This window comes from Ursus arctos, unplaced genomic scaffold (assembly GCF_023065955.2).
Source record: "Ursus arctos isolate Adak ecotype North America unplaced genomic scaffold, UrsArc2.0 scaffold_2, whole genome shotgun sequence".
Taxonomy (NCBI): Eukaryota; Metazoa; Chordata; class Mammalia; order Carnivora; family Ursidae; genus Ursus; species Ursus arctos.
Window position 1 is genome coordinate 60,487,282 of NW_026622874.1, and position 15,755 is coordinate 60,503,036.

A 15,755-nucleotide genomic window follows, 5' to 3' on the forward strand; every position below is an offset into this window, starting at 1 on the left:
AGGACTTCCTCTTACAACAGCCAATGGACACATTTTAGTCCATACCTTACCTAATCTGCTACCTTGAATACTTTGCCAGTTTCCCTGGTACTTCACTCCTGGATTACTTCTTTCCCTTCTGTCTGCCTCTGAGTTCTCAGTGTCCCTTTTTCTGTTCTTCCCTCATCTCATTCTCCAGGCCGTCTTATCCACTTCCATGGCTTCAACAACTACCTATATTCACACGCTCGCTCGCGCACATACCTCAAACTTTTGGGCTTCCAACCCCCATGATCTAATATTCAACTCTCTAATGGATATCCCACAGGCACCTAAACTCATTCTCTCCCCCCAAACCAAAGAGAAAATGGCATCACTTTTCCCCGGTTACCCAACTCAGAGTACTGGGAAATAACCTTTGCCTCATCCCCATTTCCGATGTTTTTTTCCCATCCGCACTCTCCCTCCTCTAGGTCAGACCACTGCCGTCTCTTGCCTGGAGAAGAGCTTCCCAATTGTTCTGTCTGCCCTCTAACTTCGTTCCCTCCTATCCATTCTCCCGATTTCAAGCAGCGATCTTTTTAAAATGCAAATACAATTGTTCATTTCTCTGCCAAGGCTCTTCAAACCTATTCGTTGCCCTTCGGAAAAAATAAACTAATTTACAAGGCCTTGCGTAATCGGTCCCTCCCATTCTCACGGGCCTCATTTATTACCTCTCCCTTAACCAACAGGCTGCTGACAGCTCCAGAACGTACCCGGCCCCCCAGCCCCACTTCCCACCAGTCCAGGATTCGGCTCAGGCGACACTTCCTTCAGGAAGCGGGTGCTTAAAAGGCAAATGCTCAAAGAATGAAATCCGAGGGGCCATCTGGGCAGCGCTTTCAGCTCCGGACTAAGGTTTACGGAACGTCCGGATTTGCCGGAAGTTCAGGGCAAAGGTCATAATCCCGACCATGAACCTTTCCCGAAGTTCGCAGGGCAGTCCTACCCTTGCGATATTCCGCCCTTATGAGTCATGGCTGCTAGTCTCAGTCTTTCGATGGGTCTTGAAGTCGACACCAGCTAGCTCTGGCGCCCCCAATGTTTTCATACACGAGAATGCAATCCTCACTCTCTCCTCACTAGGGCCCTGAAGCCGCCGTCAGGAACAACTTGCGGTGCCCGCTTGCCCCAAAGCAAGATGGCTGCCAGTCCCTAGTCTCTCTTCCCAAAGTGAAGCTGTCCACGCCCCGGTTAATGCCGCTGCCAGGCTGCCCTCACCTAGCATGGCCACCCCGGCTCATGCCTCACTATGGTCTCGAAGCCGCTCCTAACCGGCCAGGTTCCGGGAGGCGCTGCTCAGGACGAGGCCGCCCCCCCTCCCCCACGCCCGCGGCGGCGGCGGCGGCGGCAGCGGCGGCGGCTGGAGCCCGGATGCGGCGGCGTGCGACGGAACGGGAGGGCGGCGCGGATGGATCCAACATGGCGGCGCCGAGCCTGAGCCGAGAGTGAGGCGGCGGGGCGGCGGAGTGGGGAGGGGGAGGCGAGCGGGACGGGGCGGGGCCGGGCGGGGCCGCGGAGGGCTTGGGGAAGGAAAGTGGAGGGGGAGGCGGAGGCGACGTCCAGCCCGAGAACCTCGAGAGAGGGAGGTGACGGGACGCTGCGAGGTGGGGGAGGGGAGCGGCCGAGGGGGCGTGCGGGGGAGGTGGCAACTGTGGGAGAGGGCAGGGGCGAGGCGGGGGAGTGGGCGCGGGGAGGGGCGTAAACAAGGGCCGGGCCGGGCCGGGGGTGTTGGCGCGGCCGAGGTGGGAGTGGGGCTGCGATCCCGCCGGATTGAGGGCGGTGGGCGCGGGAGGGAGCGGCCGAGGGTGCGAAGGGGAAGGGGCTGGTGGCATGTGGGTGGGAGGGACTGGACTCTTGAGAGCTGTGTTGTGAGGAGATGGGAAAGGATGAGGAGGGGACTTCAGACGTTTTGGGGGAGGTTTTGAAAGTGTTAAATTGGAGGTGGGAGGGGGAAGGGCCTAAGGGAGAATTTGGGTGGAAAAGGAGAGCACGGAGGTTTGGGGGAATGGAGAGCGTGGCGGTGTGACGAGGTAATGGGGAAAGTGAGAGACTAGGAGGAAAGTTTGGGAGGAAGGGGAATGGGCTGGGAGATAGGACAGTGGAGCTGCATGGGTGATAGAGGTTGGGGGTTTCCCTTTCCCCCCCGTGGAAAGGAAGAGAGAGCAGAGTTAAGCAGCATCAGTTGCAACCAATTCTAATTGCCAGGCCTTTAGCTTTTAATAGGGTGGGAAGGGCAGAAGGGAATGGTTCAGAGAATTGGGGTGGGATGAGGGTTCAACTGGATTTGCTTTCCAAAGGCTCCCTGACTTACTGCTCCCTTGTTTTTCTTGGTTACCAAAAGAAGGAGAAATGGGGAAGACGGTGTCACCGCCGCCAAAGTGTAGAAGGAGTAAAGGACTTTTCTAGTTTCTAGCAATTAGCAGTGTAAGAATGGGGAAACATCCGTGCTGAGTTGGACCCCTATATGCTAAGGTAGAGGCTCTGGAAGTCAGAAAGGGAACAGAAAACAGGATGGCATCTAGGCAACCTGGATAATTAAATGAGTGCTTTACTTTAAAGACCTTTCTTTTGCTGTTTAAGTGCTAAGAGGGAGGGGTCAGTATTCACATATAGAAAACGTTCCCTGGTGGAAGGTAGATGTATGAGTGCATGCAGCCCCAGTGGATATTTTGTTCTCACTGTGTGCTATGGGAAAGGGCGGAAGAGAGAATTTGGAGGATAGTTGGTCTGATAAGTGAAGTGATAGCGCCTTCCTTGGCTGTAACTGTTTCCCCGCCCCCAGTTCTCCCTAAAGTTGAAAGTCAATGTTAATATTCTAACAAAGTAGGTGAGTCTCATAAGGAATTGAGGAGTCAGGTGGAAGGTATCAGAGAATAATTGGTTTTGCCCCAAGTTGTTGAATTTCCCGCAGGTTGCCATGAGCCATTGAGGCTGGAAATTCTTGGAGTTGGTATTGTTTCGTGAATTGGTTAGTAGAGAGTTGGGGAAGCCTGGGGACTTGGTTGGGGGTGAGTTTTCTCATTTAGCTCAGAGTGGATCATTTTAATCGAAATGGCTTTAGGCGTGTCTGTGTATTTTTTTTTCAACTGAGACTAACTCTTTGGGCCTTTGATGTTTCAAAATAAAGCTTGAAAATTGACTCTTTTCCCCCTCCCCTCCTTATTTGTTTTTGTTTTGCTGCTGGCTTCCAACCTTGTGCTAGGAAGAGACCTGGGAAATTAAGTTTTTTGCAAAGGTAAGTCTGGAACTTTTTATTGTTTTTGAACAATGGAAGGGAATGGTTGGGAATGGCATGAGAAATGTATTTGCGGTTGAGCCCAGTAATGGGTTAGATGCCAGGGAAAATGAATTTTCACCTACACAGCTGAGTGAGTAATAAGATCTGTTGCGGTCACTGTCTTTCTGAGTAACTGGAGGTTGGTAGCGAGGAAAGGAGAACAGAAATTAGGTGTTTGGGGGCAAGCCCCCAGCTTTGGTTTGTTATTATCTAGTCTTTTTGGTCAGCTCTGAGAGAAACATTGTTTAACATATGGAACATTGTACTCTTAATCCAACGGCTACTAATGTTACCCTTGGGGGTTGCTGAGGCACCTTCCATGGGAAGGCTTTTCCTCTAGCTTACTCTTTCTTCTAGTTGTTCAGCGTTCCTGGAATCTTCCTGTTGAAAACATACTATGTAATTCTGACTTCCAGATATTTGGTTACATTTCCCTGTCCCACCAGCAAGAAAGCTCTTCACTTTCTCTCAGTCATCTTGAAGCTTTTCCATGTCATTTTCATGCCAAGTTTCAAGACATCACTCTTTTTTACTTCTTTCACATGACTTTCCACCCTAAGGGCTTCAGAGTGAAAATATAGATGTCATCCCTGTTGAGATGAAATTAGACTTTCGTCTTCATTTCAAGAAATCATTCTTTTTGTGTGGTTTCTTTTTTTTTAAAGATTTTATTTATTAGAGAGGAAGAGAGAGGCAGTGAGAGGAAGCACGAGTAGGGAGGAAAGGGAGAAGCGGGTTCCCTGTGAGCAGGGGGCCCAATGTGGGGCTCGATCCAGGACCCAAATTCATGACTTGAGCTGAAGGCAGACGCTTAACCAACTGAGCCACCCAGGCACCTCTCTTTTTGTATTTCTTACACATGACTTTCCTCTACAGGCTTCTGAGAGAGTCAAGAATCTCAAAAAATACAGATGTCATTCCTGGTTGGGATGAGACTAGACTTTACTTGGAAGTAGAAACCTGATAGGCAGTTCTGTGGATACATGTAGCCTGTCTATTGGCGCTTAGCTGGTTTGGAGCTCTCAAAAGAAAACAAACAAAAAACTACAACTCCAGGAAATGCAGCAATTCCTGGGAATAAAGACTTATTCTTGGGGGTAAATATATGTTTATGTATATATTTTCATTCTTGGGAAACTGTAAGGGGGGGAACTCAGGTTCTCAAACAGACCCAAACCAGCCAGCAGGATCAGTACCCTTTGGAGTGTTTTGTTTGTCTCTTGATATCTGGCAATATTTCAGACACCAGGACTTAGGAGTTCTTTTTAATCTATTGTTTACAGGAGGTATGTTCTTCTTACTACTCTGATATCTTTCATCTAGGATCTCTGTATATTTTAAGCTGTGTTCCCAAGCTTCACTGCCACAGAAAGCTGAGTATATTTTGGTTTAAGAGGAAGTTGGCCATGTTCTTTTAATGCTGAAGTTAGATTCTTGGAACCCCATCTGGATTACTAAGTGGGGGAACTCACCATCCTGGATGATAAGAAAGTGTTGGGGGGGGGGGCTGCCTGTTAGCATGCATGTCAGCCTCCTGACATTTCTTTCAAGGACATGGCCTTGGGAAACTTAAACTTCTACATTTTGCTTCATTGAATAAGCAGAATGTCTGATCAGCAGTCGAACAAGGAAGGGTCTGCAGCTGGTCTAGTTTCAGGACTTTCAAGATGGCTGTGAGGGTTGAGTGCAGGATCCTTTTTGTTTGTCTTGCGGAGGATGGTATCTGTCTTATCTTCACAGTGGTCCAGAGTGAACTAGGTCACATTCGCCCTCCCTGGATGGGGCAGAAGAGAGTACAGCCCCACCACTTGCTGCTCACCTGAATGGCAACAGCAGGTGATAGAGAAGCCAGGGTTGGAGTGGGATGGAACTCCTTAGTGCCCGTTGAACTTAGGAGTTAAATAAGTCTATGTCTGACTGGCTTTTCTTTTCTTCTGGAATACTGTTTGATGGGTTTGGGTCGGAGGGACCCAATGGCTTCCTTCTCTAGATCTAGGGTGGAAAGTGACATGCTGTCTGTCTTCTTTTGACCCTTCATCATGGTCAGCCTACAATAGGGTTTCTCATCATCAACATTATTTTTTTTTTAAGATTTTATTTATTTGAGAGAGAGTGCACACACATGTATGCGCACGTGTAAACATGAGAGGGGGAGGGGCAGAGGGAGAAGGAGAAGCAGACTCCCCACTGAGCAGGGAGCCCGCGACACAACACAGGGCTTGATCCCAGGACCCCGGGATCATGACCCAAGCCGAAGGCAGACGCTTAACTGACTGAGCCACCCAGGCGCCCTCATTATTGACATTTTGGGCTGGATATTCTTTGCTGTGGGGGCTGTCCTGTGCATTATAAGATGTTTAGAAGCATCCGTGGCCTCTGTTCACCACATGCCGGTAGCACATCCCTTGCCCCCTCCAGTCATAGTAGTCTAAAATGTCTCCCGACATTGCCACATGTCCCCTGGGGGGCAGAATCCTCCCTGGTTGAGAACCATTGACCTAGAAGCTATGATAATTCCTGGCACTTTGAATGATCCAGCCTGGGATCTAGGACTTAAAGGTGGCATTTCCCCCCCCCCTCATATCTAGAGAGTTAACCCTCAGAGGACTGAGGCTTGTTATAGAATTGCAGCCGTTGATACATAATTAGGACCATAGTGCTTTCCTATATTCGGCCTCATTTTCCAGTGGGAAGGTATGTAGGGACAATATTCCTTCATTCCTGGGGGGTTTATAGTCAGGACACTTTGAATTTGGGAGCTCTCTAGCAACCTGCTCTTTGGATTGGTTGAATGTGAAACCTGCCCATCTGCCTTTTCTGGGATCCTCGTAATCAGCAGCTGGCCAAAAGGAACAGGTGGGATAGGGAACAAGGAGAAGTCTAAGGAGGCTCAGTTTTCTCGTGTTGCCTGCTATGAGCAAGGAGTTACTTTCCTCCAGTGCCCCCCCCTCCCATTTGTACCCAGTAACTACAACAGGTGAAACGAGAGGAAGAGGCAGAGAAAAGCAGCCGGTAGTTGGGTAGCTGTTTTCCCAGCTGTTTCCCATGCTTGGGGGTGGGGGTGGGCTGGGGGCATCTGGGTTCTCATAAGCAGATATGAGCTATATTTCTTGTTCACGTATCATGATATGTGGCTAAGTGATTCCAGGGTGGACCCCCTTTTCTTAAGGGAAGGAGTCTATGCTTCCGTTTTAGGATTATTGAGGAAGAGAGGACCAGGTCAGGTCCTACTTGCTCTTTAGTTTTCTCAGAGCCTGTCAGCTTGACTCTTCTAAAGCAGCTTATCGTTTTATTCTCTTTCTGAACTTAGCCTCAGTTTCTTGGTGTATAAAATAGACAGGGCACCCTATCTTGTTGCTGAGTAGGGTGTGTGGTATGGGTGGTTCTGCACAGTGTGGGGGAGGCTGCAGCTAGCTAGAGTGTATGCGTGTAACTAGGTTGTGTGTATCCATTTGTAATGAAGTCCTCTCTTGGACTTGTGTGGTGAGTTTTTTAATTGATGTTGCTTGTGATGGTGTCTTGGACACCAAGTTCAGTTCAGTAGGTTGCGAGTACTGTGTGCCAGTCTCTATCCTTTGCTAGGCACTGGGGATATAAAGACGACTATGACTTAGTCCTCGTCTACGTGAGTTGTTTAAGATCTACTAGGATAATGAATACACAGATAATTTTAGTACACTTTGATAAGGGGTTTAAAGAGAATATGCACGGTGTTCTGTAGGAGCAGAGGACTACTTAGCCCAGCATGGAGGTGTGGAGAATGAATTTGAAGATGGTATCTGAGCTGACTTTTAAAGGATGAGTAGGAGTTAGCCATCTGAAAAAGAGCGGTGATGGGGCATATATGGGGCAGTGAAGGGAGAGGGGCACTCAGGCAAAAGGAATAGGCTGAAGAAAGGGACAGAGACATGAACGACATGCTGTATTTGAGCTGTAAACAAATTGATGAGGAGAATAAAAAGTGGGTTATGAGGTTGGGAAGGTGGGCTGGGCCTGATCTCAGCAGTTTGGTGTGTTGTGTGAGTAGTTTACCAGGGTTCTTATAGGTGAGGAGGAGGGCGTAGATGGGTCTTAACGCAGAAAAGTGATGTGGTCAGTCGTGCATTTTATTTATTTATTTTTCTAAAGATTTTATTTATTTTAGAGAGAGGGGGGATCTCAAGCAGACTCTGTGCTGAACACGGAGCCCAATGTGGGGCTCTGTCCCAGGACCCTGCGATCATGACCTGAGCAGAAAGCAAGAGTCAGATGCTTAACGGACTGTGCCACCCCAGGCGCCCCTCAGTTGTGCATTTTAGATAGCTAATTCAGCTGGATGCGGAGAATGGATTTAGGTTGGTTAAGATTGTGGGTAAGGAGAGCCATTGAAGAGGCTGTTACCATAATCCAGGTGAGAGATTATTAGGACCTGAACCAGGACAGTGGCAGTGGAAGGGTGAGGCGATTTAAGACCATTTAGAAGTAGCTTCAACAGGAATTTATAATGAATTGAATGACTGGAGCTGTGGTCCGGGGTGGAGCGGTATTGGGTGACACTGTCTGGCAGAGCAGCACGTGTGTGTGACTAGCGTGGACATGGCAGCCCCTGGACTTGAGGCTTGGTTACTGGCTGGTCATTGACATTACGTGTGGAGTCAAACGCCAGATTATAGAATGAATGTCAGGCTGCTGTCTGTCATTGTGAGGCAATGGGCAGATGACAACCAGGAGGAAAGGTTAGGAGTATGTCCATGTGGTGTGGAACATCGAGGGAGTACATCTGGCAGAGAAGGAGAGGAATGCTCAACACAGGAGCTTAATAATGTCTGTTGATTCAAATCCATGAGTTTTGGTGAATATTATTGATTAACCTGTGCAGTTATGCTTCTGAACTTGGTTGGATTGTAGGAAAAATGAGGATAGGATAGTGGCGGGATGGGTCTGGGCTGCAGAGATTAAGAAGGATGCTTATCTCTCTGAAATCTCTCTGTTGACAGCAATTTCACATGTATTTTCGAATGGGTCCTCAACAAGTCTGAAGAGAAGTTTCTTTCACTCGTGTGTTGTAGATGGGGGCAGTGAGGCTTTGAAGTGAAGTGACTCGCTTAAGGTCTCACAGCTACATGGCTTGTTAATGACACAGGCAGAATTGAAACTAGTTCTCACCCTAAAGATTTTCAGTTTCCCTACTGTCAGTCTGTAAGGTTATCTTCAGCTTTCATATTAGTTAAGAGTGAATTCTCTACTTCTTCTCAATTTTGCCTACATTGAAGAGGTGAGCTGGTTGGGGGTGGGAGGGAGAGCACAAGGGACCAAAAGCAATATTTTGGGGACAGGAGAACATTTGGGGTAATATCTGAATATCGCAGCACTGAGATTGCATAGAACATTCTCACTTACGGAAAGTGACTATTTCTCCAGTAGGGTCTGGACTTAGGACAACAACTTTTGGATGTGGAGAGCTCTAGGCTTTATTTTTCAATTAATGCTTTTTAAAATTTAATAAACCCTTACTAAGCACTACTCTGTGCCAGGCACGGTGTTAGGCACTGGGGACAGAAGAGTGAATGAGACCGCTTCCTGCCATCGAGTCGCTCACAGGTTCTTTCCTTGTCCTTACAGTAGAGTGGGGATCGCAGCTGCCGAGCAGGGATTCTGGAAAGCGCTGCGCACCTGAGCCCCCGGCATGGCGGGCCTGAAGCGGCGGGCAAGCCAGGTGTGGCCCGAGGAGCACGGTGAGCAGGAGCACGGGCTGTATAGCCTGCACCGCATGTTCGACATCGTGGGTACCCACCTGACGCACAGAGATGTGCGCGTTCTTTCCTTCCTCTTCGTCGATGTCATTGACGACCACGAGCGTGGCCTCATCCGGAATGGACGTGACTTCTTACTGGCGCTGGAGCGCCAGGGCCGCTGTGACGAGAGTAACTTCCGCCAGGTGCTGCAGCTGCTGCGCATCATCACCCGGCACGACCTGCTGCCCTACGTCACCCTCAAGAGGCGGCGCGCGGGTGAGGGGGCCGGGGGCCGGGAAGAGTGGGGGGAGGCCAGGTGGGGGGAGGTGTGCACCCTAGCAGGTGCCCAGGACGGGTCGGGAGGCCCGGGGGAGGGGGCGCTGAGAAGGGAGGGGTGGCTCTTCTGAATGACTCCCTCCCGTCCTATAGTGTGCCCCGATCTGGTAGACAAGTATCTGGAGGAGACGTCAATTCGCTATGTGACCCCCCGAGCCCTCAGTGATCCGGAACCGAGGCCTCCACAACCCCCCAAAACAGGTAAAAAATATTAACTCCTCCTAATTTTTGTAATCAAGGAGATACCAGGGGCACGCGGCTGGCTCAATCCATAGAACATGCGACCCTTGATCTCGGGGTTGTGAGTTTGAGCCTCATGGTGGCTGTAGAACTTACTTTAATAAAGGAGGGCATGATTGGGTGGCACAGTCGGTTGAGTGTCCTGGGATCCAGCCCTGTGTTGGGTTCCATGCTGAGCAGAGTCAGCTTGGGATTTTCTCTCCCTCTGCCGCACCCCCCCCCCCCCCGCCCCCGCAACGTGCTCCTGCAGTCGCTTTTTCTCTCTCCCCCTCCTTCCTCTCTTTCTCTAATAAATAAATCTTTCAAAAAAGGCTGGGGGGGAGTGGCGCCTAGGTGGCTCGGTCAGTTAAATGTCCGACTCTTGATTTTGGCTCGGGTCATGATTTCGGGGTCATGGGATCAAGCCCCACGTTGGGCTCCTTGCTCTGTGGGGAGTCTGCTGGAGATTTTCTCTCTCCTCCTCCCTCTCCCTCTGCCCCTCCTCCCTGCACACATCCTGTCTTTTTCTCAAATAGATAAACCAAAAAAAAAAAAAAAAAAAAAAGACACCGAACCTGTCATTTTCCCAGCTTTGCCAGCCTGACTGAAAGGATACTGTGTCTCTCTCACCGCTCCCCACCCCCCCACCCCCCAATATCTAGCTCCATGAAAATCAGGTGAGGTGTTAATGCTTTACCTGGGTCCTGTAATTGTCCCCACATTTTGTTCTCTTTTCAGGTCACGTTACTGATAGGGCTTTTAGTGCTAAGTCTGAATGATTCCTTTCTCATTCCAAGGGAAGGGTTTGCATTTCTGCTTTTACCCTACTATGTTTTTTCCCCTTTCACCCTCTGGTCAGTGCCTCCCCACTATCCTGTGGTGTGCTGCCCCACTTCAGGCCCTCAGATGTGTAGCAAGCGGCCAACTCGAGGGAGAGCCACACTTGGGAGCCAACGAAAACGCCGGAAGTCAGTAACACCAGACCCCAAGGAAAAGCAGACATGTGGTGAGGAAGTTGAAGGGTTCTAGAGGTGGAGCAGACCTGAGGGGGAGCCAGCAAGAACTGCTGAGATGCTGGGCTGTTTATGCTATTCAGTGCAAGGCTCGTGTTCAGTGGTTTAGTCTCTGGGGAGGGGGGAGTTCCTCTTTGTGGCAGAGTACCTTCCAGCTCTTTCTAGTTAACACGGCATCAAAGGGGTGCCGTTACAACGTCCTTATTATAGGATGAACCAAGCGTGATGGAATACGAAGATGTACTTACGTGCCTGTTAGTTTGGAAAGGATCTCCTAGAAGTGAGGTGCTGCTTGTGAGCAGTGGCAATAATCTGACCTGGGCTTGACCCATTTAAGGGAAACTCTTGTGTTCAGGCCAGGATTTCAGGGGTACATAGAAAAGAACTAGTGCCAGGGGAGAGGTAGAAAAGCTGGCAGGTCACGCGCCCAGCGTCACCACTCAGCTGTTCGTTTCCCCCTTTCGAGCGGGGGTTGTCCACCCCCGCACCCCCCCCCCCCCCACTGCAACCACTTGTGCGTGTCTTCTCTTTTCCACAGACATCAGACTGCGGGTTCGGGCTGAGTACTGCCAGCATGAGACCGCTCTGCAAGGCAACGTCTTCTCTAACAAGCAGGACCCACTCGAGCGCCAGTTTGAGCGCTTTAACCAGGCCAACACCATCCTCAAGTCTCGGGACCTGGGCTCCATCATCTGTGACATCAAGTTCTCTGAGCTCACCTACCTCGACGCATTCTGGCGCGACTACATCAATGGCTCGCTACTAGAGGCGCTTAAAGGCGTCTTTATCACAGACTCCCTCAAGCAGGCTGTGGGCCACGAAGCCATCAAGCTGCTGGTGAACGTGGATGAGGAGGACTACGAGCTGGGCCGGCAGAAACTCCTGAGGAACTTGATGCTGCAGGCACTGCCCTGACCTTTCCCCTCTCACCTCTCGGGGGACTATTCCCACCGCCCACCTCTGGAGCTTACATACTGTTCTGGGGTTTGTTCTCTGTCCTTCCGACCAATCACACCCCTGCCTTTTTTTTTTTTTTAAAGGAAAAGACGAAAATGGAAGTGGTGTTCCCCACCCCTCCCTGCACCCATGTGCCTGGGCCTCCCTTTTGTTTCCTTTTCCACATACCCTCCTAATGTGTGTCTCTACAGCCACCTTGCCACTGAGCCGTAAGACAAACGTAGAGGGAGAAGCAAAGGCTACAGAACGTAGTCTTTGTAAGGGATGGAAGTGAACACTGCTTTTGGGCGCGTTGTGGGGTTATCCGTACTTCTGGCTTTACGAGGGCTCTTCAATTTTGTCTGAAAAACCAAAGGGCTGTGAGTAAGGGAGCTGTGTGGAAGGTGGGACTCTGAAGTGTATTTTGGAAATGAATCACCACCCTCTCCCAAATTATAGAATTTTTAAAAAACTAAGAAGCTGTGGCCCCTTCCGCTCTCTCCCGGCCTCTGGTGCTGCTCCTGTCTGCCCCGTTCCCTCTGTTCCAGGGCCTCAGACCTCTGCCTGGCACGGCTCTGCCCTTTGTCCCCTTTGCCAAACCCTCCTAAAGGGAGGACTGGGTAAGAGGACTGGGTCAGCCGAGTTGCCCCTCCTAACAGGGTGGACGGAGAAGGGGGTACTGATTAAAATACACTCCCCCTGAGAAGGGGAAGGGGGAGTGTGAGACTTCCCTTCCATGTTCAAGTGAAAATAAATCATGTACCCTGCAGCCCTTTCCCCTTGGCTTTCTTCTGGCTTGAGCAAAGGGCAACACAGGTGAAAGTGAAGTCATTCAGTATCACCTCCTGTCTTCTCTTCCCTTCCCCATTCTCTACCCCACTCCCGCTCCCACGCTTCGGAGCGTGCGGCTGGGACACGCACTGAGTGTTGCACTTTTATTTGGGTAGGGAGGCATGTCAAATGAGCCAGGAGGCCTAGAGCTGGAGCCTAGTCCAGCTGGTCCACCACCACCTCCCCTTTCAGCTCCCAAAGGAGATATCCGGACACAGACTTTATGATGATTATATTTTTTTCAATGCCAGTGCTGCTCAGCCCTCAGCATAACTTCAGTTTTCATGAAATAAACAGTGACTATATAAAATTCCACCTTTCTGAAACTGAAATCTGAGCTCAGGTGAAAGTTTCTTCTTTCCCAAGAAGCTGAGCCTGTGTTCCATCAGGAGAGTCAAGGTTCTCCAAGTGAGGGGAGCCATACCTGGGTCCTGCCTTCAAGTCACAGCCACACCAGCTCACGGTGGGAGTCTCAACTCCAGAAGTCAAAGTCTTAAGACAGTGGGTGGCCCAGACTGCCATAGAGGTCAGGCCTACGGTGCTGGAACACAGGCAGGTGTTGGCGCAACTGCCGCAGATAATTGAGGTCAATTCGGGCAAGGCAGAGGCCTGGTCCTTCGGGGCAGCGGGCCACCACTGTTCCCCAGGGATCCACCACCATGCTGTGGCCATAGCTCGCTCTCTTCTCGTGGTGGCGTCCACACTGTGCTGCAGCCACTACGTAGCACTGGGTTTCAATGGCACGGGCCCGCAGCAACACCTGGGGACGAGGAGATGTGTGTTCACCTAAGTAGGTAGCATCTAGTGGGAAATTGATAGGTGCTGAACATTACAGGCCAGTCTACTCATTGTGACCATTCTGATAATTGCCTGGGAATGATTTACTGTTAATTATTCTTTAACATAATGAGAGGCAACAATCTAGGGAATGAATTTTCCCACTAGGTGGAGAGGGGAAGAAAACCCTTCAGCTGATAGGGCCAAGGGAGGAGAATGAAGTTAAAAGAAGGCCTGTATGTTTGTGCGTGTGCCTAAAGACTGATTTACTTGAGAGGGGGAGAGAGCACAAGTGGGGGGGCAGAGGGAGAGAGAATTCCAAGCCAACTCTGCGCTGAGCACAAAGCCCAACGCAGGGCTCAATCCCACACCCCCCAGATTGTGACCTGAGCCGAAACCAAGACTCGGGTGCTCAACGGACTGCGCCACCCGGGCGCCCTGAAGGCCCTATGTTTTGAAGAGGGTCCACTTACCTCCCAGTGGGCTGGGCCTGTAACAGATCCAAAAGCTGAAGGGTAGGTAAGTATTTCTGCTCCAGCCTGAGCCAATGCCAGAGACAGTTCAGGAAATCGCATATCGTAGCAGATCGCTAGACCAATCTGGAAGGAAAAACAGCCTAACGCCCCTGTCCTGTTTGTCATAGCATCTAGTCATACCCACCATCTTCCCCACTCTTTAGGGCTTTCCATCCTCTATTACTCAAGGTATGTCTAGTCTCCCTCTTGTTCCTCTTCCCCACCTCATCCCTTCACAACTCCCACCTTGCCTGCTGGTGTGCTGACAGGAGACTCAAGACTGGGCCCAGGATTGGTAGAGTTGCTCTCACGCATAGGCCCCTGTCCTGGAATCTCCACATCACACAGATGGGTCTTCCTGTAAGTGGCCACTACTGACCCTGGAATAAGAGGGAGAAGGAATACTCAGTGCTGGTGCTCTAGAAGCCCAGCTTAGTTCCTCTCCTCCCAGGGAGCTAGCTTATAAGCTATCATCAGCACAAACACAAACTCTTGACTAAGGAAATGGAGTTGAGAAACAATTTTGGAAAATGTTAGTTTAGGAAGAAGAGCCTGGGAAGAGATGGCTAAAGAGTTATGAAGTCTCACCCTTGTTGTTCAGAAGCACATGACAATTGTAGATTTTCTGAGTCTGCTCCCAGTCTTGGCCTCGCTCGTGGAAACCACCCAAGGACAGCCAGAGTCCACATTCCCTGGGGAAAGGAAGGCAGGGGGGAGAAGGCAACACTGACAACTCTTCTCAATGTTCTACCCTCCTATCCAGCAATTTGGGGACACTGCCAACAAAGAAACTACCTTTCCCTCCCCCTTTCCCCAATACCTGGCAAGCTGGGTATATTCTCCCAAAAGGTTCCCACCCAGTGGCTCAGACAGGCGTAGTGTCTCTGCGGGGTCCCTTGCAATGAAGTCAAATGCCTCAGGCAGGAAAGCGAGGCAAGCACCCAGTCTGGCAGCCTCTCGAACAAGCTCAGCGCATGTTTTAAAGTTCTCCTGCTTGTCTGGTGTTGATGTTACCTGGCACACAGCCACCAGCGGCAGTTCCCAGGAAGAAGAGGAGATAGCCATGGCTCTGGGCCTGTGAATGGCACAGGCAGGACTCAGATTTCCCAGCTTGGGGAAATGGATAAGGGTCTCCAATGGGGAGGCAGGAGGGCTGCACAGCCCTTTGATTTCTCCTCTTTGGAGCACCCGCTGATGAAATACTCTGTGGATGATTGGCACCCCAATGTTTCCCACCATCTATTCATTTAACAAACATTTCTTGAGCATCTACTAAGTGCCAGGCACCGAGGACAGAGCAAAACATGTTACCTGGGCTGTGCACAAAGTACTGAGAGTCGAGGTATCCGGAGTCCAGGACACAAAAGAAGGGACAGGAGCTCGTGAGGAGGCCTGATGATGAAGCCCAGCCTGAGGAAGGTGAGAAATCAGGACACCAACCGTTCCCTCAAGCAGTGTATTTCTAGGATTCTCCGACTTCTCTCTTCCTACTGTGAGGCTGAATCAGCCCCCCCCCCCCGTAAAACCCCTCATGTCTTCAAAACACTCTTTACTGTAAGTAATTATGGGCTACAGGAAGATATCATAAAGTGGGAAGATGTTAGAAAGAGCTTTGCTCGGCACCTGAATACCTCGACTTCCAGTGATCTCATACTAAACTGAAGCCCTTTTCCCCTGCGGAACGTAGCCGCGGTTCAAAGTCATCTCCAAGAAACTTCCTTGCTTTGCCCAGCCTCTCTTCTTGACTGTACACCTGCACAGCTTTGCTGCTCAAAACATACTTCCCCCCTTACCCCAAAATCTCTGACGGGAAGTTCACCTGCCCTCGTTCCTCACCACCCCGTGGGGGGCAGAGGGCACTGGCACCCAGACAGATCCCGCCCGCGCCCCACTCTCCGGTTAACCCGTCCTTTCCGCTTCTCCCAGAGGCAGTGTCTCTGTTGCACAAGTTAAAGCACCGCAGGTGGAGTTCACTGCGGCCGACGCGATAGGAAGTAGGTCCTACATGAAGATACAGCCAAAACCATCCGCAGGATCCGAACCGAAGAGCGGCCTGGAAGCAAAGACTCCGGGGCGAGTGGGCGGTAACTTCCAGGCCGGATGTGACGCACTG

At 50.6% G+C, this 15,755-nt stretch overlaps 2 protein-coding genes across 8 annotated transcripts; one reads left to right on the plus strand and one right to left on the minus strand.

Annotated features, from left to right (window-relative positions):
• Nucleotides 1-1,153: 1,153 nt before the first annotated feature.
• DEDD (death effector domain containing) lies at nucleotides 1,154-12,660 on the plus strand. Of its 4 annotated transcripts, none has more exons than XM_057314753.1 (6): nucleotides 1,154-1,469; nucleotides 3,227-3,259; nucleotides 8,906-9,291; nucleotides 9,445-9,552; nucleotides 10,430-10,576; nucleotides 11,122-12,660. In XM_057314753.1, the coding sequence occupies exons 3-6, from the start codon at nucleotides 8,967-8,969 to the stop codon at nucleotides 11,496-11,498; spliced, it is 957 nt and encodes a 318-aa protein (XP_057170736.1). In that variant the 5' UTR covers nucleotides 1,154-1,469; nucleotides 3,227-3,259; nucleotides 8,906-8,966; the 3' UTR covers nucleotides 11,499-12,660. The 4 variants fall into 4 exon arrangements, with proteins under 4 accessions (XP_057170736.1, XP_026343118.1, XP_026343119.1 ...); XM_026487333.4 differs by having other exon boundaries at nucleotides 1,155-1,469; nucleotides 8,903-9,291; XM_026487334.4 differs by lacking the exon at nucleotides 1,154-1,469 and adding an exon at nucleotides 1,527-1,628 and having other exon boundaries at nucleotides 8,903-9,291.
• NIT1 (nitrilase 1) lies at nucleotides 12,568-15,748 on the minus strand. 4 transcript variants are annotated; one of them, XM_026487331.4, is made up of 7 exons: nucleotides 15,648-15,748; nucleotides 14,954-15,052; nucleotides 14,463-14,717; nucleotides 14,231-14,334; nucleotides 13,889-14,022; nucleotides 13,601-13,726; nucleotides 12,568-13,110 (listed from the first exon to the last, which is right to left on the minus strand). In XM_026487331.4, coding segments are annotated over exons 1-7 (987 nt in total). In that variant the 5' UTR covers nucleotides 15,650-15,748; the 3' UTR covers nucleotides 12,568-12,843. The 4 variants fall into 4 exon arrangements, with proteins under 4 accessions (XP_026343116.2, XP_044235755.1, XP_026343117.1 ...); XM_044379820.3 differs by having other exon boundaries at nucleotides 15,601-15,731; XM_026487332.4 differs by having other exon boundaries at nucleotides 15,436-15,731.
• Between the last annotated feature and the right edge of the window lie 7 nt (nucleotides 15,749-15,755).